This window comes from Rattus norvegicus, chromosome 5 (genome assembly GCF_021556685.1).
Source record: "Rattus norvegicus strain SHRSP/BbbUtx chromosome 5, alternate assembly SHRSP_T2T, whole genome shotgun sequence".
Taxonomy (NCBI): domain Eukaryota; kingdom Metazoa; phylum Chordata; class Mammalia; order Rodentia; family Muridae; genus Rattus; species Rattus norvegicus.
Genome location: NC_141538.1, coordinates 66,957,471 through 66,981,247, shown reverse-complemented (window position 1 = coordinate 66,981,247; position 23,777 = coordinate 66,957,471). Strand labels below are relative to the sequence as shown.

General features: G+C 41.4%; 1 protein-coding gene across 2 annotated transcripts in view; it reads right to left on the bottom strand.

Moving 5' to 3' along the window:
- Positions 1–1,411: 1,411 nt before the first annotated feature.
- The window catches only part of Tgfbr1 (transforming growth factor, beta receptor 1), a 57,050-nt gene continuing 34,684 nt past the window's right edge, over positions 1,412–23,777 (bottom strand). For both annotated transcript variants that reach the window (NM_001429656.1, NM_012775.3), the window contains 6 exon segments: positions 1,412–5,667; positions 9,346–9,476; positions 10,686–10,810; positions 12,569–12,725; positions 13,118–13,285; positions 21,135–21,365. In NM_001429656.1, the coding sequence (NP_001416585.1) occupies positions 5,542–5,667; positions 9,346–9,476; positions 10,686–10,810; positions 12,569–12,725; positions 13,118–13,285; positions 21,135–21,365 (938 nt within the window). In that variant the 3' untranslated portion in view covers positions 1,412–5,541.

Here is a 23,777-nt window from a genome sequence, read left to right as displayed (position 1 = left end):
AACCTTCTTGCTGCCATTTCCTTTTGAAACATGGCCATCTCCAGCAGCATCTGTTGACTGCTATCCTTCTCCCCATGGGTCATCTTAGTATGTCATGGTACACTTAGAAGTTATCCATGTCCACAGCTTCGTATGTCCCCCCTACACTCCGTAAGAGGGTGTCAGACCCCTTGAAGGTGAGGGTTACAGGCAGTAGTGAGGCACCAGAATGGGTGCTGAGAACTGAACTCAGGAACGGTGCTAGTGCTGAGCCATGTCTGCAGCCCCAGGACTCTTACATTTCTTTCCTTTGGTGATCCTGAGGGCCTCATACCTGCCAGGTGAGTACTCTACCACTGAGCTCTGCCCGGCACCTTCCTGCTAGCATGACAGCTTATCCAGCCTGCTTACTCATTCTAGCTTTACCTTAGGGCCCACTTTATAACAGAGCATCCCCAGCATATAGTATTGTTGATACTATATATTTCTCCCATAATTTCACACCCAAACTATTTACATGGGCATCTAAAGAGTGCCTCTGTGGGCACTTCAATTGATACTCTTTTGACAGTTCTATCGTTAATGGTAATTGCTTTTGGATTTTGTTTAGAGACAGGTGCTATGTAGCTTGAGGCAGGTAGGCTCAGGCTATTCCTAAACTTGGAAATGTTAGACCTCTACCTCCTGCAGGTTGAAATTATTGGTATGCACTGTCATACCCAGCTCACTGAATAAAATTATTGGTTACCTCATGCCTGCCATTTTGCAAATGGCTTTAAAGTCTGGGGCCCTTTGGTTTCTGTTATCTTTGTTGAATATGTTTACTGTACTGTTCTCTGTTTCACTGTTATTCCAACCCAATTTGAGTGATGCTATGTGGTCGCTCTAGGCTGCAGTAATGTACATGTCAATCACAGTTGTTCCATTACTGTTCTATTTCCTAATCTCCCATTTGCTGCGGTCATATCCTGTACCTATGTAGACCCAACAGTACAGTGTTGTAGGTACTGCCTTATAAACTTAGCACAGAGAAGATTCATACTGCGACGGCCCAATGTCTCTGCACACTTGCCATCTGGGTGTTTAATCGGGTATGAACCTTGGTGCTGAAGTGGAACAACTGTGATAAAATAGAGATGGGGAGCATCCTAGTTTGCCTCAGGAGACCCAGGAGCAAGGCAGAACAAACAGATGTTAGACGTTAGGTAACATCTAACAGAGGTGAGGAGGGCCGAGGAGATGTGTGCAGGATCTCTGTAGCCGTGGCTGGCTTGGGAAATGGAAAGAGGCTACCAGCCAAGGAGCGTGGGTAGCTAGCTTCTAGACACTCAGTTCTACAAACTCATGAAACAGTAATTCTATGGCAACCTGACTGAGCTCGAGAACTTCTTCAATTTTGCTTTGCTTTCCAGAAAAGTATGTTGCCATTGGCACTGGTGGGAAAAAAGTCATTTATTTGCAATGCTTCTGTTTTCTACTGTAGTGTTAGGATGAAACTTAAGCATCTCCCTAATTTTTATTTACAATTCATCTGGAATATTACTACACATACAATGTACATTTAAAAACTGATGGGGAAACACAGTTTATGTTTTTTCTCTCTTCATAGGCTTCTCAAAACCACTCAACTTAAATGAAAATTTCTATGGACACCTGTACATATCTGAAAGGGCAGAGATCACACCAACAGAGTTAAAAGACTTTTGCACAAATACAATAAAATACAGAAAACCAAGTATAGATGATGTTATTTTGGGTACAAATATAAACAGTACAGTACCATCTGAGTAACTTAGCAACATAATACTCACACTTTATAGAAATAAAACTGCAAACCTGGCGGATGCTGACAAATATTAGACATTATATACACAATGAGGTAAATGTACCTTGGTCTCTTGAGAGGTAATTTAAGTTTAAAGCAAATGACACATTGAAGCATCTCCTTGACATATAAAGAAATATCAAATATTCCATTCCATTGGCACAATGTGAAAAAGGGATTATTAAAACACAGTTCATAATATTAAACTCACAAATCTCATTGAAAATAAAAGCAAATTCACTTTAAGAAAGAGATTGAATGTTATGACAATATTTTTTAAATGTTTGTAAGTAAGAGTCCTGTTAGGATTGAAAACAATGTGCTGACAGCCCTCAGCTTCCCTCGAGAGGCCCACAAGAGTTTCAACATCCAACACATGAAGCTGCACTCATTCCCAGACTACTCTCCAGACTCTCACCGCACTGACTGTGTGCCGGGCTGTGACAGCGCATCTGGAATCTCCACAGTACGAGCCAGAATACTCCCAGAATACTCCCACGACTGAGGAACAAAGGTTTACAACCATTCCCTCAGGGCACTGGGTGAATCACAATGTCTTCTGGGCAGACCCTGGAGTGCATGGTAAGTAGTAGTTTGCCATTGGTTTTACATGTCTGACAATTTGCAGAGGAAAGAGTCAAACATGTATGGATTACAAAAATGGCCAAATGGCCGTTTAAGTCTGCAGTGAGAACCAAAGTGTGGAACTCTCGATGGCCATGGCCCCAGGCAGGGCCTCAAGGCACTTTTTGAGTACTACTGTAGTAGCAGGATTACAGGCTCAGCTCATCGTGCCTTTGCTGTCCTACTAGGGACACAGCTGGCCACTGCTTCTGAGGCCAACTACCACTGCCACTTGGCTGTCACCCTAATCTTTGCCCAGAGCTGACATCAAAGCAGGGCTACCAGCAGGAGCATCCCCAACTCCAATTTGCAGATTACTCCCCATGATACCCAGTGACTCAAGGAAGTGGAAAATGTCACACAGCTTCCATCAATCACTTCATTTTAGGTCTCAAAAGTAGCTCTTAGGTCCAAAGGCTGGAGGCGGGTCAGGGACAATAAGTCTCTGGGCCAGGGGGCAGCAGAAAGGCAGAGTGGGAAAAAGAGAGCTGAAGATACAAGGGAGTCAAGTTGTCTAAGCCTCTGTAAGTCATCCTTCCTTCACACTAGTTCAGCCAGGTCCTGACGTGATGATATGTAGTTGTCAGAACTGTCTTAGTCATACTACATCTTGGGGGTGTGCATGTTTCTGATTGGCAACAGAAACAACAGACTGCACTACAAAATGATACAGAAGTATTCCTATAATTAGATCTATCTACAGTCATAGCTGCATTAGCCATGACCTATCTCAGTTTTTAAGTTATTTTCATATTTAGTATTGGCCACATAGAGATTATCAAACTATCCCTACACAAAAAATTAGCTGTAAACATGTAAACTCAATTTAGAACTAAATTCCAACTTTAAAAAATTCCCTGATTCATCAAAGCACATTTCATCCACTTAGGTAAGAAAAACATAATGATTCTTCAACCTCAGATGTCATGAGAAGTGTCTTCAGCAAAATCCCATTTCCTTGCAATAAAGTAAGAAACATATTACAACTTTAACTCAGACAACTTTTGGTATAGTCTTAAAATTATATAAAAACAGTTTTAGTGATAAAATGCATTGGTCCCTGGATTTCTATAAAGCAGATCTCGAACGGTTAGAAGTGGGAAAAAAACAAAACAAAACAAAACAGAAAACAAACCAAGTCCCCAAAAGTACCTGATGACAGCACAAGAGCGTATTAAGCAGGTGATAGAACCATAACAGCAAACCCTTACACTGATGAAATCATGAGAATTGCAGAAAGAAACTCAGCTTTGCATTAAAAATACTAATCTCTAAGTACTTTTTCCCATGATGCTTTTAAATGTGTGAAACTGACACGAATGCCTAGGTAACATGTCATTCACTATACAGTTACTTTGGTTTAAGACCAAATAGTCTTCAATTTATGCTAGGTTTGAGATAAGATGTTAACAGCGCTCAGCTGCTTCAAATCAACAGTCATAATCTCCTCTTGGCTAAACACTAAAGGCTATTGTGACCTTTTTATCTGAGAATCAACATCACTATGTCCAACATTTTGTCTGAAGCAATGACAACATTTCCCCCCAAGAATATGATCACAGTGATAAAAAGGACTTTAAAAGCCATACAAGTCCTGTAGAGACTTGACAGCACTGAAGTAAAACCCAGGCTTAACCACCTAACTCCAGCACCAGTGAGGAGACCCAATGGGCTGACTGACATTTCATATGACCAAGAATACATAAAAGAGCCTCTACTCAGAACAGCTATTAGCTGCCGCTTCTCCTAGTATCAAGCCTGCCACTGAATTCAGTGCTACCAGGTAAATCAAGCAAGTTGCAAGATCTGCACATATGAGATAAAAAGACTGAATTAAAAGCTGCCCTCCTCAAAGTGTAGTGAGACCTCAAAACTCCACCTAACTCTGCCCTTCCCAAGATAGAATCCACAAATACTTACAGCTATATAGCATGTGAAAGTCACCTACACTTGTTGTATATTCAAATTAGCTAGCTCTGCCTTCCCAGAAAAAGGCCTATTATTTAACATTAACCACATTTGAATTTTAAATGCAATTCCTTTCCAAAAGAGAAAAGACAAAACAAAACACTGTCTTTGATCAGATAAAGAAAAAGAAATGGCTTACAGAATAGCACACAACTGTTCTTCAGCATAGACTAGCTCCTCTTTCAGAAAGAGTCTGTATACCGCAATGATTAAATCCGTGAAGCACTGTACATGGCTGGGGTGCCACTTCACTTCTTAAAATCCACTCAGGCTAAACATCTCAACTGCAAAGCTCACGAGCTCTGTGTGGGGATGTTCCCACAAGAGTTACTGCTTATTAATGCTACAGCATTGCCTCAGTGGTTCAAGCACATTTGGGTAGGAGAAAGGCATAAATACTGAATGACATCTACCACAAAAACTCTTAAAAATAAAAACAAACCCAGAAAAGGTTTAGGTTACGCAGAAAAATAAACTTTCTGAATGAAAATGATACAGGACTAACAGACTTTAAGCAGCTCTGTTCGTTTCCATTTAGAAAGACGCAGAAGTGGCACTTACTGGTGTAGCACACCCTTCTGAAGGCGTGTTGTGTTCAGAGCATGAAGGAGCAGGAGCTGTACACAATACAGCTGACCACTGTGCCCCACACCTACAGGAGGTCCTATTTTTTAGACCATAGAGTTTTAAGTGTTAGTTTAAGATCTTGAAAAACTATAGAACAGTACATTCCAAGTGAATCAAGGGAACACCAGTGGTTCGGAGTCCTCTGAGAATGTACCAAGAGTGGGAATCAGAAGTGCTTCCTCTAACTCCTTGCTCCAGCTCCTTCACCCTACAGGCTGTCAACAGCACAGCAGCTCCCTAAGGGCTGCCGGTCGTCTTTAAAAACAAGCTTTGTTAATAAAAACAGAAGTAGACTACACAACATTCTGTAACTGTCTGGGAAGAAGTATCCATAGTGCACAGAAAGGATCCCCATGGCTGCCTCTGGGCCCAGAGAAACCCTGGGAAGCTTTCAGTTGGCCATATTCCACTGTAGCGAGAGGAGCAGAGCCCTCCGTTCTCTCAGTGAGGTAGAACAACCGGCCTCCAAAACACCCAGGAGCAGATTTGAAGAGAGCAGAGTTCCCACGAAGTTTCAGTTACATTTTGATGCCTTCCTGTTGGCTGAGCTGTGACAATGTTTTTTTAATTCGCAAAGCTGTCAGCCTAGCTGCTCCATTGGCATACCAACATTCTCTCATAATTTTGGCCATCACTCTCAAGGCCTATAAAAAATATAAGAAAAATAATTAATGCACACATACCACTTGCTATTGATCTGTGACTTTAAAATGATATGTATAAGGTTCCTATTCTAGATTCTTTATTTGTAGTAGCAAATGAGGACTTTAGCCTCCATCCAGATCCTTGTGCCAGTTGCTGGAAAGGCTGTGGACAGGGGAGCTTTTGCAGGAGACCTAAAAAAGCTGCCTCCTGGTCCAGCCCTGACAGGATGCACCCACTCTGCCAGCCACCGAGACCCTGGGTGGAAACATAACTGCATTTTGAGTACTTTAGAGCAAAGCTTGGGGTAGAAAGCAGGGAGAAGAGCTCAAAGTGCTGGGATGCGGGTTCTGCCCACTCCAACTTGTCCCAGTTAGGAACCAAGCCACCTCTCCAGCCCAGCAGAAGGCTTAAGGGTTTTGTCCAAGGAAAGAAAGTCCTATCCCTGGTTCCAGAGTAGAAGGGCAGGCATCTTACACTGGCAGCATGCTGGACTCTCTGACTGTAAGCCTTCTCCTAGAACACAGTAGTAGCACCCGTGCACACTCTTCTTGGTGGATTCTGAAGGAATTGCCCCTGGAGATCTGGGCAGTCCAAGAGAATAGGCCGGATAGATTATCAACAGTCACCAGAGAATCAATCAAATAACCCAGAGAGATCACCTAAAGTCTAACAAGTAAGCTCCAATCACATGCACCTATACCTTCACTAAAAGTGAAGTGTCTGATTGGACATTTGAAAAAAGTAACATGAAATGAAGAAACCAAAACCAACAGAAGTTGGAGAGAGAGAGAGAGAGAGAGAGAGAGAGAGAGAGAGAGAGAGAGAGAGAGAGAGAGAGAGAGAGAGAAAGAGAGAGAGAGAGAGAGCGAGAGCGAGAGATAGAGAGAGCGAGCGAGCGAGTGCGAGCAGTATATTGAAGCTCTACTATTAGCAGGCATGGTGTAGTACAGTGTTTGCACAGTACGCATATTGTGTTGAGGCCACAGGAACACCACCACCACCAAACCCCTGGGATTCATCATGGGTTCGTGTGTTTTGTTTTGTTTAAGTTTATTCTCCCTGTGTAGTGTTTATACTCAAAGTTACTTTATTCTTTCCAATGTTCCCTTCAGTATTTTAGACTATAACACTCCTCAAATGTCTAGTGATAGACTAATAAGGTTCTGTCAGAAGTGAGTAGGAGGAACATTCAGACATAATTATAGATAACTACCTGAGAGAAAGGTTAGGTGGGGAACATGGGAAGGAGGGCAAGGAAGGGAGAATGAGGACATACATGGAAAATGGAATGGCCTACGAAGCTGATAAATCTTCCTAAGTAGAGGGAAGGAGGGCGGGCTTATTATAGTCAGGTAACTAAAGGCGAAAAAAACCAACAAAGGAAATGGGAGACGACCCAAGACTACTTCAGAAGTATTTCTAAGAAAATATGTTTCTGGATTTAAAGACCAGGTACCAATGTATACATTTATTTAAACAACTATTTTTGAAGTCTATTATTTAACAACTATTTCTGTAGGTGTTAGATACAGCAGTGAACAAACTTATAAAATCTCTGTCCTCAAAAAGTTTGAGGACAACTCAGAGATGAACCAATTAATAAATTACTGTGAAATATAGACCTTTAAGGTGGTAAATGCCAAGAAGAACAATTTAGAGCTGATAAAGCATGCTAAGGGAAAGCATATTCTCAATAGGAAGGGAAATGTCTAATTTAACAGTCCTGAAAGAGAGGAGCACACAAACAAGAAGATGTAGGAGTAAACAAGGAGGGAGGTGAAAGCCCAGGAAGGACACAGAAGCAAAAGGAATTCCAACAAAAGCCACACAGTGGCTCTCAAAGCAACCAGTCCAGACTGGAAACAGCAAAAGGCCCTGGAGGACACATTTATGTACTGATCAGTTTGAGGTTTGTGTGTGCATGTATGCATGTGTTACTGCAGACTGAACCTAGGGCCACACACACACTTGGCAAGCATGCTAGCACTAAGCTATATGTTGAACCATTTAGAGTATTTTTCAGTTTTAATCTTAGGTCTCACTACATCCGTTACTAAGGCTGATCTTACATTAGAGCTCTACAGTGCAGGCAGGCTTGAGCGTGTGACCTTCCTGCCTCAGCCTCCTGAGCAGCTGGGATCACAGGCCTGGGCTTAGCCAGTTCCACACTCTTATGTGTTTTGACTGAGAGACTTTCAAACCCTAGAAAAGTAGAAGCCTGAATAGCAGTAAGTACACAGAAAGCTAATCTCATCAAATTGAGAAAATAACACGGCAGCAATGGCATTAACCAGCATCTATGGACTGCACATGTTCTTTCTTAATAGTAACCAACCAACTTCTTCCTGCTTAAAAGACGCCTGTCTCTAAACTGCTTCAGTCATTAAATGTGTGAGAACTTCATATCTATGCGATCAAGCACCCAGAGACATTTTAAAGCACACTATTGTATGTTGAGTTCTATTACATGAACACTCTGGGCACATTGAGTGTCTCCTCTGGGTCTGAACATTGTATTTTGCTTAAGGTGTCATACAATTAAAAAAAAAACTTTAAAAAATTTTCTTAAGGAAAAGAAAGATATGCTTTCTTTTTAGGTTTGCTTTTCCCATAGAGTGTCCCACCTGGACTTTTTTCCTAGGAATGAATGTTTGGCATTTTTCAACAAAGCAGAGTAGAACTTTGTAGAGATTTCCAACTGCAAGAGAGACTTCCCTAAAATCAGAAAACACTACCTTAGTACAATTCCTTGGGGCCTCATTAAAAGGTCTAACTTTGTTGTTATTTTGAGATAGGGTCTCCTGGAGGCCAGGTTAGCCAGGAACTGGCTGAAGTTGAGCTTAAACTCCTGAATATCCTGCTTTTACTTTTGGGATACTAGGAGAACAGGTCTGTGTAGCACCACCCTTAGTCACAGTTGAGGAGCAATCCCTGGCCTCTGCTATATTAAGCATGTACTCTACAAACTCAGCCACATGCCAGGTAGAGAGCACAGTGATGTCAGAAGTGACACTGAGATGTCTACCTCTTTCTTTTTTTGAAAGTCCACCTAAACTATGAAACTTCCAATCTGGAAGGCAGTCCTTGGAACACTGATATCTAAGAGTAACAGCTGTTAATAAACTTGGTTTTATGACTTCTTTGAATTTACAGTTAAGAGTGAATTCCCACCACATTCTATAAAAGCTGGGGATGACATGGCCAGTCTCTGTTGGCGAGCAACCCTCCCTTCTGAGGAGCAGCCCTACATGTGCATAGCCCTAGGAGCACAGGTCCTACACCTGAAGGTCCTGCAGTGACCCTGCTCAAGCCCCTCTTCTTACAGAGGGCTGCTAGTTTCAGGGAACTGGTGCAGCCTGTTCATGTCCAGTCTGAACTGGGAGCCAAGCTAGTGCTGACAGGCCTCCTTACTCCTGCCCAGTGTCTGTCATATTATTCTGGGCTGCACTGGATGGATGGAGGCATTCTTTCCAACAGCAGGCATTTTATTTCATTTAGCATACCTAACAATGTTCTGACATGCCACTGCAAATGCTTCATGGTCTTTTTAATACTTTTACTAATACTTGTTAGTTTATGAAAAAGGGGGGAAAAACCTTTGCATTTTTCCTTACAGAAAAGTAACAAACTTCCGCCTACTAAGTAGAAAGTTTAGCAAAGAGCTTTGTATCACTTACCTCACAGCTCTGCCATCTGTTGGGAATATTTGGCCTTAACTTCTGTTCACAAACTACTTTTCTCATTTCTTCAACGGATGGATCAGAAGGTACAAGATCATAGTAAGGCAACTGGTAGTCTTCGTGGATTCCTGTATTGGTTTAAAAAGTCCAATGTAATTTACTGCTGCCAAGCCACTGGAAGGATTATTTGCGAGGACCACTACAGTGGTTTGTAATTCATCAGGTTGGGGAGTAAGGCTCACAACTTTCTGTATCTTACCCACACCTGCTGCTGTAATAACCTGAGTCATCACAATCTAGAGTCACCCAGGAGACAGGCCTCTGGACGTCTCTATGAGGAATTTGATTATTTAACTGACACAGGAGGATTCGTTTGACCTTGGGCAAGGAACCCTGGAGTGTATAAAATAGAGAAAGCAAGCCGAGCACGCACGCACTCCCTCGGCTCTGCTCTTGACTACAGATGTGACATGACTAGGTCCCTTAAGCCCCTGCCACTGTGACTTCCCTGTATGACAGACTGTAACTTGGAACTGTGAGTCACAATAAACCTTTTCTCCTTTATACTACTTTTGTCAGAAAACTGTATCACAGAAATAGAAAAAGAAACTAGGACAACTTTGAGCCTTATGTGCTATGAGGACCAGGCTGAGATTTTGACTATAACTCTATTAGGCAGAAGATGAAATCTTACTGTGATTGCAGTCTCTCACTGGATGCACGGACATATTCTTATAAGGAGATGTGAATCCCACAAGGTTAGCTTAAGATACAAATCTCTTCCTTCTGATTGTGTCTGTAAATAACACGTTCTATTTGCTATAATACCAAATGTACTCTATCTCTCACTGTCTAAAATCCTAGCCAGGATGCCTAAGCCTAAGAGACAGTGTTTTGAGCACACACTGACAAGTAAGTTCTCAGCCTAATATAAAACCAAAAATTAAAACAAACTTAATCTAAAAAGCATGCAATGTTAATGCAATTATCATTATATAGATCTTCAACAATCAAACTATAGGAAAACAATCATAGGCTTTTTGTAAAAAAGATTTTTTTTTTAAGTCGTTTTAGCCAAGTTCATACTAGAAACATCTTCTCAGGTTGCCTTTCACATAGGCAAGATGATAGCAAAAGGCTGGGTTCTGACAGAGACTAAAACAGCAGCAGGAGGAGCTGGACAAGCTGTGTGTTGGCAGGATTGATCTTTTGTCCCCTGTGGCATTCTCAGTGGTTACTTGTCAGACTGCCCGCTGTAGAGTTTCAGTCAAAAAAAAAAAAAAAAAAAAAATAACTCGACTAACTTCTTATGACAAACTGGAAGGACAGTGACTTACCGCCAATGGAACAGCGTCGAGCGATTTCCCAGAATACTAAGCCCATTGCATAGATGTCAGCACGTTTGAAGGATTCAAAATGTTTCATATTTATGGAATCATCTAGAACTTCAGGGGCCATATACCTGAAAAAAGAAGTCAACATTGTAGTCAACTATAAAGCACATTGGTTTTGAGCTGTTTCATATACTTTTCCTTCTTGAAAAAACAGATACATAGCCTGTGTCACTATATAGCCTAGGCTGGCTTAGAGACCCACCTACCTTTGCCTCATAAGCACCTGGATTAAAGACGTATACTATCAAACACAAGAATGTTTTTCTTTTTTTATTGTAGTTTTGTTGTTTTAAAAATGAATCACAATACCTACAAAAAAATTTCCCAAGTACATAAAGTTAAAAAAAAAAAAATCACCCCTTACCATGTCAACACATGAGTCAGTCCTTTCAGACATCTCCCTATATGCAGACACACATAAAATATCACATGACTGAGAGCATATCAGTTGCAAGCAAAATATTAAGTATTTAAACTGGTTTGCAAATGAATGATGTTGACTAAATCCCATGAAATGCTGAAATGGCAGTTCCATGCCATCTGTCTTCTGATCATGGCTTATGAAAGACACACATTGAACAGCTGTAGCTGTTACAAATACCCTGATACACACCACCCTCACAGACTATTTAGGGACCACATATTTTAATCTGGAAGCCTTCTCACCAAAACAGTATGAAAAAGGCAAGAGGAAAGGGACTGGGTTCTGAGGTCTCTCTCTCTCTCTCTCTCTCTCTCTCTCTCTCTCTCTCTCTCTCTCTCTGTCTCCCTGTCTCTCTGTCTCTTTCTTTTAGCTTTTTTTTTTTTTTTTTTTTTTGAGACAGGATTTCTCTATGTAACCCTGGCTGCCCTGTTGCTCTGTAGTTCAAAGATCTGCCTGCCTCTGCCTTCCAAGCACTGGCAGTAAAGCACGCAGCACCACTGCCCAGCTGAGGTTTGCTACAGTTACTACTACTACAGACCACTACTGAGGCTCACTCAGTGCTCACTCAGTCATAAGTTCTTGCAAGTCCCACACAACCCAGAAACAGTAAATACAATTTAGACTGACTAAAGTTGCTGGCTCTTTCCAAGTTCAAGGCATTAGTTTTGAAGAAATATCATGACACAATTTTTATATACAGTAAGATTTTGAGTCCATCATCTCAGCTCACCTGTCACATTACTAAACCTTAAGTGTATTTTTCTCTTCTGAATTAATAGTAATGAATGACATCTATCTATAGAGGTTCTTTTGAGAATGAATGCATGAAACAGATATTTATGAAAGTAGATAAGGCACTTCAATAAGTACCTGGAACACAGGCATCTTAAGCTTCTTGTAAGCCAATGGACCACACAGACCAAGACACACAAAAAGACAGTTAAAATATAATGTGAGAATACAGTTAGGGTAAATGACTCAAAGAGTCACTTATTGTGCTGTAATGGGAAGATGTAAGAGTCCTGAGGATCAAAAAAGGCTTCTGTGAGGTACAGAGGTACAGAGGGATATTAAGGGAACAGTATGTTAAGGGATGTTATGTTCTACAACAGAAAATATAAAGACAGGCTGGCTATAGTACAGAGACAGGAAGGACTTTGACTACTATTAGATACTACTGTCTTTACAATTAACCCAATTAATGATAACACTTTCTGGAAGGTTGTCCATCAATAGGCCTGGTTTTAAGTAACTAGGCTGCAGAGTAGCAAAGACCCTCAAAGTTTGTGAACAATCCAATAAAGGACCAAGTTTGAGTTTCAGAAGACATACAGATATGAAATGGGGGGGGGGGGGCGGTTAACATCAGTCACTATCAAATACCATTTACTCCTAAGTGTACCTTTTAGTGCCTACTCTGTGGTTTGGAGCAATATCAATTGTATCTGTGGCAGAATCATGTCTCACAGCAAGTCCCAAATCTGCAATACAACAGGTTCCATTTTTCTTCACCAAGATATTCTTTGATTTCAAATCTCTATGGGCAATAGCTGGTTTTCCTAGAAAACCAAAAGTTAGACATGACTGCTAAACAAGAGACACCAAGCACAATTCACTTTTAGGTATAAAAGCTTCCCCAGTCCCAGTGTGAAACCACTAAGTTACCTATAACAACTAGACTATTACTAAACTCAGCAAACCACTGTGTCAAAAGGGATGAAATTGTTTAAATCTTCAGACAATGTATATCTAAAAACTAAAAAACCAAGGTGAAAAGTTGTTGGTTTGTTTGTTGATCTCTAAATAAACTTTCAGATTTTTATATTTTCACTGGAAAAAAACATTCAAATTTTAAAAAGCTACATATGTCCAGTTAGGTTTCACATTTTGAATATATATATTATATTCACAGGCACATAAGCTTAAATAACAGAACTGTAGAAAGTGTTACCTTGGGTACCAACAATCTCCATGTGAAGATGGGCAAGACCACTTGCCGTGGACAGAGCGAGTTTGATCATTCCTTCCACAGTAACAGTGTATCTATTCAAGTAATCGAAAAGGGATCCATGCTCATGATAATCCGACACCAACCACAGCTGAGTCCATGTACCATTGTCTGCACATCAGAACAGACACAGTTCAGTTGGGCTGCTGAACACTTGCAGCTTACTCAAGCTGTCAGCACTTTTCACTATCACTCCTGAACAACCTACAACAGGATGCCACCTCAACTTTGCATCAATTCCTTCCATATTTTCTCATATTTAGTTTCTCTACACTTTTATGTGCATATATTTCAGATCCTCAGACTGTACCCCCTATTCATGAGATAAAGCAATGATATAACTCCATTTAAGAGAAAAGGAATCATATTCCAACAATGTTCATTTCCTCATCCTACAGAGACAGTAAAAGCTGGGACTCCTTAGTGCCTGAGGAGGCACCTGGGCCAGATTAGTTCAAGATCAGTGCTGCTCTGGAGGAAAAAGGGGAGCAGAAAGTGAAGATAAGAAACATCTGGGGAGCCCAGTACGGCCACAATAGCATGTGGTAAAACTGAAGTGAGCTTTGGTGAGAACTGACAAGCTTTAGTGACAGACTGTACAGTTCTCAAAGATGCCAGACAAGATAATCATAATTTCAATGCTGCTATCTCAGAAAAACAAGAACAGCAGTACCTCTGATGCTAACACAGGAACTGAAGTGTTGGAAGAGAAGGCTAAAGAGACTAGGACTGAACCTCATTGTACAGGTGATTTGGAACCTAAACAGCTTGAAATGTGGGTGCTAAAGAGTTCCTTGGTAAACTGGTGCATGTATCTGAAATGTAACATTAAGATCGATAGTTAGGCTCCTAGGCTACACTGGTCCAGTAAATGCTATTTAACTTAGAAGTAGATAGGAAAAATAAGAAACAACACACTTCAGTTAAATATATATACCCTTAAGTCATGTACTGGCTAGTTTTATGTCAGCCTGACACAAGCTCAAGTCATTTGAGACCAAGGAAGCTCAACTAAGAAAATGTCCCCACTAAGTTGCCTGTGGACATGTCTGGGGTGCACTTTTTTTTGATTAATACACCATGGGGGGGCACTCACTATGGGGAATGCCACCCCTACACTGGTGGTCCTGGGTGCTAAAATAAAGCAACTTAAGCCAGTCATGGGTGGCAAGCCAGTAAAATAATGTCTCTCAGTGGCCTCTGCTTTAGTTCCTGCCTCCAGTTCCTGCTTTGACTTCCTCTCAAGTGAATTGTGATTGTGATAATGTAAGCAGAAATAATGTCCTCAATTTGCTTTTAGTCATGGTGTTTTATCCCAGTAATAGAAAAACATAACTAAAACAAGTTATACTAACCTAGGCAGGAATCAAGTTTCTGTGTGCTATTGATTACATGGCCTCAGACATGTTTCTCAACAGGCCTACTTTGAAGACTCTTAAGACATTTAAAGAGAATACAGAACTAGATTTTTTTTAAAGTAGGTAACACAAGGTTTGCCTTATGAGAATTTAAAATGTGCCCTTCCCTACTAGCTAAAAACAAAAGAAAAAAGGAGGCATAAATACGATCTATATTTTGTAGGCATATGCCTTTAATTCCAACACTTGGGAGACACAGGCAGGAGGCCAGCCTATTCTACAGAGTGAGTTACAGGACAGCCAGAGCTACAGAGAAACCCTGTCTTGGAGGAAAAGCAAAAACATAAACCAAAACCAACCTAACAAAAAACAATAGGGTATGTGCATGCGTGTCAAAAATGATAGGGCTTCATAATCTGGAGGAGATTCCTTTCTTTGTTTTTAATTTTATTTTATATTTGAGTATTTTGCTTGTGTGTATGACTGTTTACTACTTGTGTGCCTGATATTCATAGAGGCCAGAAAAGAGCAATGGATCCAATGGAATTGGAGTTACATATAGACAATTGAGAGCCACCATGCAGGGGCTTGGAGTCAGGCTCCCTAGAACATTCAGTGTTCTTAATCATTGAGTCTTCTCTTTAGCCCCATGCAAAGTATTTCTTGCTACTGCCAAAAGAACTCAAAATAGTGATTCTAGTTTTGTTTGTTTTGTTTATTCTTGTTGTTTTTTCCTTTTCTTTTCTCAACTGTTCTTTATGCATTCCCTAAAGTCTTTTTCTTGGTATGGGTACACCACTAGCTCAAGTGCACGCCTGTTAACCATAACTGTGTCCTGAAAGATTAAAAAACACAACAGGTAGAGAAATGACAGGAAAGGGAGGTTTCCTGGAGTATCTAACCAGAGAGGAAGACAGAAGAGACTGCTCATACAAAGAGAGCTGCACAACGGGCTGAAGAAATGACTTATCATTTAAGAACCAACGTTGGTCTTGAGAAGACCAGAGTTCAGTTCCCAGGCTCACAACCGCCTATAACACAAGCCCAGGAGGACCTATGCATCTGGCCTCCCTGGGCACCTGTACTCAATCACACATACCTGCACACAGATATAATTAAAAATAAATCTTTTTATTTTCTTTTGTTTAAGGCTGACCTAGGCAAAAGTAGCCAAATCAAGAGGAGGAAGAGAAAGAGAAAGAGAAAGAGAAAGAGAAGTGGGATGGAAAACCTAGGTTCTGCCCAGTAGGTACACCTGATAAGAAAACAGATGATGGGAGGAAGCCAGTAGGGTCAGTTAGTTCCCATCATGGCCACCAGATGACAGCATCCACTTGACTGCAGCTTGAAAAACTGATAGGTCAGGGCACAACAGGGTCAGTGGGTTTGTGGAAGTCTGAAAGAGGTTTAAACTTCAACAGCAAGTGTGTCACCACCACAGTAGGGTTTGAGATCACATTTGGGCAAGCTCTTTAAGGGAACAATCACTATTTGTAAATCAGAGCCCTCTTACAAATCAATCAGAATAATAAGATTGGGAAATAAGCAAATAGTAGGAAATAAGAAGCGGCTAGTATAGTGGCACACTGTAATCTCAGCACTGGGGCATGGAGTGAGTTCAAAGCCAGCTGTGGCCATCTTTTAAAAAAAAGAAACTAAACAAACAAGCACACAACAACAAAAACAAACTAAACCAAATCAGGAAGGAAGGAAGGAAGGAAGGAAGGGAGGGAGGGAGGGAGGGAGGGAGGGAGGAAGGAAGGAAGGAAGGAAGGAAGGAAGGAAGGAAGGAAGGAAGGAAAAATATACAGTAAGAAAAATGTTATTTCAAGAGTTGGAAGCAGGAGCTAAATAGTGTCAAAATAGAAGAATGTAAGAGTCAAACATACAGACTGTGATTACTGCTTTGCTTATTTTTCAATTAGATACTGAAATGTCAGGAGCCACTGATAATCACTACCTACCATCCATTAGCGTTCCTACCACAATCACATGTACGTGTCCTTATGTGACAGCCTAAGAAGTTCACAACACAGTCAGTAGACACTTTATGAAACCAACAAGACTGATCAGCCTTAGCCTCTGTAGTGGGTAATCTTAACTGTTAACTTGACTGTAATTTAGGATGCTTCAGAGACACCTCTGGTGTGACTGTGAGGGTGGTTTCAGAGAAGTTTAAATGAGGTGAGAAGACTCACCCTTAAGATGGGTAGCACTAGTCCATGGCCACATCCCGCCCCTCTTCCTGACTGCAGATGCAGTCAGTTAACTATCAGCCTCAGGCTTCAGTCTGTCACTATGCCTTCTATCAAGATCCCTTCAGACAGGAACCAAAAGAAACCCTTCCTTCTCAAAGGTATGTTTGTCACAGTGATAAGTTAACTAATAGAGCCTCTAAATCTACAAAGAAGCAAAGAGGGGGGATCCTTAATAGTATACCTGACATTAGAAAAAGTGGGGGACGCACCTATGGTCACTTGATCTTTGACAAAGGAGCTAAAACCACCCAATGGAAGAAAGATAGCATTTTCAGCAAATGGTGCTGGTTCAACTGGAGGTCAGCATGTAGCAGAATGCAGATCGATCCATTCTTATCACCCTGTACAAAGCTTAAGTCCAAGTGGATCAAGGACCTCCACATCAAACCAGACACATTCAAACTAATAGAAGAAAAAGTGGGGAAGAACCTCGAACACATGGGCACTGGGGAAAATTTCCTGAACAAAAACCAATGGCTTATGCTCTAAGATCAAGAATCGACAAATGGGACCTCATAAAACTGAAAAGCTTCTGTAAGGCAAAAGACACTGTCATTAGGACAAAATGGCAACCAACAGATTGGGAAAGGATCTTTACCAATCATACAACTGATAGAGGGCTAATATCTAAAATATACAAAGAACTCAAGAAGTTAAGACTCCAGAGAGCCAAGTAACCCTATTAAAAATGGGGTACAGAGCTAAACAAACATTCTCAGCTGAGGATTATTGAATGGCCAAAAAAGCACCTAAAGAAATGTTCAACATCCTTAGTCATCAGGGAAATGCAAATAAAAACAACTCTGAGATTCTACCTCACACTAGTCAGAATGGCTAAGATCAAAAACTCAGGTGACAGCAGATGCTGGCGAGGATGTGAAGAGAGAGGAACACTCTTCCACTGTTGGTGGGATTGCAAGCTAGTACAACCACTCTGGAAACCAGACTGGAGGTTCCTCAGAACACTGGACATTCCACTACCTGAGGACCCAGTTATACTTCTCTTAGGCATATACCCAAAAGATGCCCCAACATACAACAAAGACACATGTTCCATTATGTTCATAGCAGCCTTATTTATAATAGCCAGAGGCTGGAAAGGACCCAGATGCCCTTCAACAGGGGAGTGGATTAAAAAACTGTGATACATCTACACAATGGAGTACTACTCAGCTATCAAAAACACTGACTTCATGAAATTCATAGGCAAATGGAATGAACTAGAAAATATCATCCTGAGTGAGGTTACTCAATCACAGAAAAACACATTTGGTATGCACTCATTGATAAGTGGATATTAGCCCAAAAGCTTGAATTACCCAAGATGCAATCCACAGACCACAGGAAGCTCAAGAAGAAGGTTGATCAAAATGCAGATGCTCCCACTCCTTCTTAAAAGGGGAAAAATATCCATAGGAGGGGATATGGAAGCAAGGTTTAGAGCAGCAACTCAAGGAATGGCTATTCAGAGCCTGCCCCACACGTGGCCCATATATATACAGCCCCCAAAACTAGGTAAGATTGATGAAGCTAAAAAATGCATGCTGAAAGGAACTGGATATAGATCTCTCCTGAGAGACATATCCAGAGCATGTCCAATACCAAGGTCAATGCTAGCAGCAAAGCACCGAACTGAGAATAGGACCCCCTTGGTGGGAATTAGAGAAAGGATTGAAAGAGCTGAAGGGGCTTGCAACCCCATAAAAACAACAATGCCAACCAACCAGAGCTTCCAGGGACTAAATCACTACCAAAAGACTATACATGGACCAACCCAGGGCTCCAACTGCATATGTAGCAGAGAATAGCCTTGTTGGGGCACCAGGGGAAGGGGAAGCCCTTGGTCCTGCCAAGGTTGGACCCCCAGTGCAAGGGAAGATGGGGGGGGGGAATAAGGGGGATGTATATGGGGAATACCTGTATGGGGGGAGGGAGAAGGGTAAGGGAGGAAGAGGGGAGGGAGTGGGGGTTTATGGACAGGAAATCGGGAAGGGGAATAACGTTTGAAATGTAAGTAAGGAAATATATCTAATAAATTTTTAAAAAGAGAACTATAAATTAGAAGAAAAGAAAAGAAAAAGAAAAAAGAAAAGAAAAAGTGGGGGGACTCCTCAATAGTACACCTGACATTAGAAAAAGGGAAGGATGCCTACTGTCTCTCTCACCACAATGGCCACAAATGACAGTTGTTGTGAATTTTGTTGCTGGTTTCTTTTAATGGTTTTATGTGCATTGGCGTTTTGCTTGCATGTGTGTCTGTTTAAAGGTGTCAGAACCCTGGTGCTGGAGTTACAAACAGTGGTGAGCTGCCACCTGAGTGTTGGGAACTGGACCCAGGACCTCTGGAAGAACAGCCAGTGCTCTAAACCTCTCTCCATCTCTCCAGACCCTCGCAATTTGTTTTTAATAAGAAAGCAGGAAATACATTTATCCTGGTTAGGATAACAAAAGTTGGGTCACAATGCAAGCCCCCACAGCTGTCAGAAGAGGAACTGTGGCATTAAGGTATTAAGAGAAACCATGAAGAAGAAGCATGTCTAGGGTCACTGCTGGCAGCCACCCTGCAGCTTCCTTTCTTCTTAAGCATGCTCTGCTGTGACCCCATCTCATACTTTCACTGCACTGCAGTGATCATGTGGCTCCGGCAGCAAGGCAATTTAGGAGAAACCACTTCTCAGGTTTACTTGAGCTTCCTTACAGAACTGAGGAAGTATTTTACTGGCTGGGTCAAAACAGAATACATGCTAATAAGTTATTTTTACTCTTCTCAAAAATAAGGCCATCTGTCATTGATATTCTGTTATGCTTGCAGACAGGAACCCAGCGTAACTGTCCGCAGAGGCTCCACCCAGCAGCCAATGGAAAGAGATGCAGAGACCCACACCCAAACAGTAGATGGAGCTCAGAGAGTCTTACGGAAGAGTTGGGAGAAAAACTGAGGGACCTGAAGAGGACAGAGACTCCACAGAAAGACCAACAGAGTCAACTAACCTGGGCCGTTGGGGACTCCCAGACACTGAATCACCAACCAAAGAGTGAACATGGGTGGACCAAGGCCCACTGAACATATGTAGCAGAAGAGCAGTTTGGTCCCCAACAATAGAAGCGAGGGCTCTCTGAATATGCTGCCTGCGGATCCCTTTCCCCTAAATGGACTGACTGCCTTGTCTGGCCTCAGTGGAAGAGGATGTGCCTAGTCCTGCAGCAACCTGGTGATGGGGAGGGGAGGGATGTTGTTATCTAGAGGGGAGCTCTCCCTTCTCAAAGGAAAAGGGAGGGAGGAATGGGGACAGGTTCTACATGAGGAGGTACTGGGAGGAGAGAGGGAGCTGATATTGGGACGTAAATTAATAAAAAACAAATAAGGCCATTGTGAGTAGAGATACAGTGTAGGTAAAGCACCTGTCTACTATGTACATGGAATCACAGAACAACTGGGGAAGGCTAGTCTGTACTGAGATGTCCTACTAACCTAGCACCAGGCCTATACTGAGATGTCCTACTAACCCCAGTACTGGGGGAGGAAAGGAAGAACTAATCTATGCTGCTAATTTGTCCTATAAACCAAAGCAGTGGGGGTGTGGAGGGGAGCTGGTCTATACTAAGGTGTCTTCCTGCTCTCGCCTCAAATTCTGAACAACCAAAGTTTATAGTATTTTCCTTCTATCTTATGACTACACTCAATTAATGGCCAGATTTAAAATAGCAAAAGCATAAAGACATTAGGTCTTTTCTAATTTAAAAATTAATAAAAAAATTTAGAAATCCACTGTCATGGGCCTGCAAGATGGCTCAGTGAGTTAAGATACTTGCTGCCAGTGCAACCCCTGGAAACCACACGATAGAAGGAAGACTCCATAAGTGGTCCTCTGATTTCTGTATGTGCACTGTGCCACACTAAACAATATTTAAAATATTTGTCATGAAGAAATCTTAACAGTAACCTATTTCTAAAAGACTGTATTTGACCTAATTGATTTTACATGATTACAAATATCTGTTTTTCACCAAAGTTTTTCCAGACTTTGATATATTCCACTAAGAATGGGGCTGCTAAGATGGCTCACATTTCCAGCATCCATGTAAAATCCAGATGTGGGAGTACACACCTGTAGTCTCAGTGCTGGGCAAGTAGATCCTGATCCTGACTCTAGCAAATCAGTCTAGACAAACAGACGAATTCCAGGTTCAGGGAGAACCTATCTCAAAAATTAGGTGGAGAGTGATTGTAGAAGATACCCAGCATCCTCCACATGCACAAACCCTGCACAAGTATGTGTGTGCACGCGTGTGTGCGCGCGCACACACACACACACACACACAAAGAAAGAAAGCATCACTGACCTTTGTTGTCTGCTGCTATAAACCCCAGGATATTTTCATGGCGTAACATTACAGTCTGATAAATCTCTGCCTCTCGGAACCATGAACGTTCTTCTCTAGAAGAGAATATCTTCACGGCAACTTCTTCTCCCCGCCATTTGCCTCGCCAAACTTCTCCAAACCGACCTTTGCCGATGCTTTCTTGTAGCACAATGGTCCTTGCAATTGTTCTTTGAACAAGCAGTGGTAAACCTAAATACAGAAATAAGTACAGCACAAATGATCAACAGTCTGTGTCTCATCTGTGACAACCCACAGTGGAGACCCAGAGGCGGCTGGTACTGCTCCTTCACCTTTGCCTTGTTGGAGAGACAGACTACAAATTTTGGGATTTGCCTTTCCAATCCCAAAAGTGAAAAAAAAAAAAAAAGAAAAGTAAATACTGAAAAAGAATCCAGAGACACCTGCGTAGAGATTTGGGGACGTAAACTGAATTTTCCTTTAAGGGTCAAGACAAAGGGGAGAGAATGAAGATGATGGTTGTGGAGGAGAGATTCAGCAAAGGCAGATGAAAGAAAGGAACTAGGTATCTTTTGGGTACCAGTCTCATTAATGAGGATATGAATGTCAGTGGAAGAAAAGGTAAGTTGTCACCAGAAGATGAATGTTTCTGAAGACAAGGTTCCATGATGACCAGAGGGAGGCAGAAACACAACCATGTATATATAGGTCAAATGACTGTAAAATTTGATTTTAGAAAGATAAGTCAAGTAACTGCTTTATTTACAGGAGGAGAAGAATGTGGACACAAACACAAGTAAGCTCTGACCTGTAAGCTTTTGCAGTGAGAGGTCTGAAAGGAGAGGGAAGCCCTGAGACAACAGAACAACCCCTGATGGCCCTACAAGTTCATGAGTTATAGAAAGAGTAACTCCATTCCCCAATTCATACAGCTACATTTCAAAGACAAATAAACAGGCCTATGTTAGAACTAAACTATCATCTATATGGCAATGTCTTGAATCCTTCCAGTGGGCTCTGTGAATGTTGTTGTAATTTCCCTGGGTGTAAGTTTGGCAATAAGAGAACAGACCCAAGGGACTGATTCTAAATAGACTGTAATTCACCCTTTTTCTATAACTTTGGACCCTACTTATCACAGACCGGGGTCACTTCTGAGAAGATTTTTTTTTGAGAATCACTTGCACTGACTCAGAATCAATGCAGGAAAGTCCTTGCACACTTCCTATCATCTCTCTAGCACTCGGACTGCTCTAGTCCAGCCCAACCTCTCACTGCCTCACTCTCATCCGGACTAAGGAGTCCCTATGGCTGCCTTGGGAAGCCTGGCTTAGTATGCAAGCCTTCATGTGTTCTAGCAGTTAGAGAAAGAGTACTCATTGGGCCATTTTACTAAAGGCTTCAGATCATAGAAGAATCAGCTTCCTTATGCACTTAAATGACAGAGTATGTATGCATATATACCAATATATTATAAATTCCTTAAAGCAAAGATGTCTACTATTACATACACATACGTGTTCCATGCATTAATGTGGCTCTGTGCTTCAGAGTGACACTATTCCTCAGTCACAATTCCTGCTTTGATGCTTCTTTACTATGATTTATTTTAAAGTCAGTCAGATTTTTGTTTCCTAATCTTCATTATGGTTATAAATTTAGCCCTTATTTGAAACAGATTAATAGTTTTTTCAAAGGATAGAAAGTCATTCAAGACCTCAGTAAACCAGATTTAAGTATTTTTACCGAAAGTATTTGTTGTATATTTCTATGAGAAAACAGAAGTCCAAAGAGGAAATATGGACTGAAAGTCTTAGAGCATGTATCAGAGTCTAGACCTGTTGATTACTAGCCACACAACAAATTCCAAAATTGTTTTTCTTATGATTTATTTATATATTTTATGCATATGGGCATTTTGTCTATATGCACATCTACACACCAGAAGAGGGTACTGAATCCCAAGACTAGTTATAGACAGTGTGAGCTAACATGTGGGTGTTTCAAACTGAACTCGGAAACTCTGGAAGAGCAGCAGTGCTCTTAACCACTGAGCCATCTCTCTAGCCCCCAAATTCCAAAACTTATAGTATTATGCTAAAATCTATCTCAGGATGATCCTAGCAATCAGCCAGTCTATTTCTGTCCACAAAAATCAACAAACAAAACTGAGGAAAGCAAACATCATAGCCCATTCACTAATAGGACTACTATTTTTGTTCCTTTGCTTTAGATTTTCCTTTAAATGTAAAAAGATACTAGAAATGCAAAGTTTAATTTTAAACAATAAACTGGACTGGTCTGATCACTCAGTGGGTGAAGGAGCGTGCCATAACCAAGCCTAGTTTGTTTCCCAGGATCCATACAGTGGGAAGAGAGAACTGACTCCTATAAATTGTTCTCTGATTTCCACATGTATACCGTGGTTGGCAGGTATGTGTGTGCAAATGCATGCATGTATGCATGCGCGTGCACACGCACACAAATTTTTGTTAAAACAACAATTTCATATCATGTTAAAAAGGCTAACAGCTTCCAAATTCCAGGAGAACAGTCTTCGAGCTGCAGAATGGTAGCTGCATCTCTTAACCGCAGCTCTATCATGATAAGAATAGTGTCCTACTTTCTACCTCCCGACTCGAG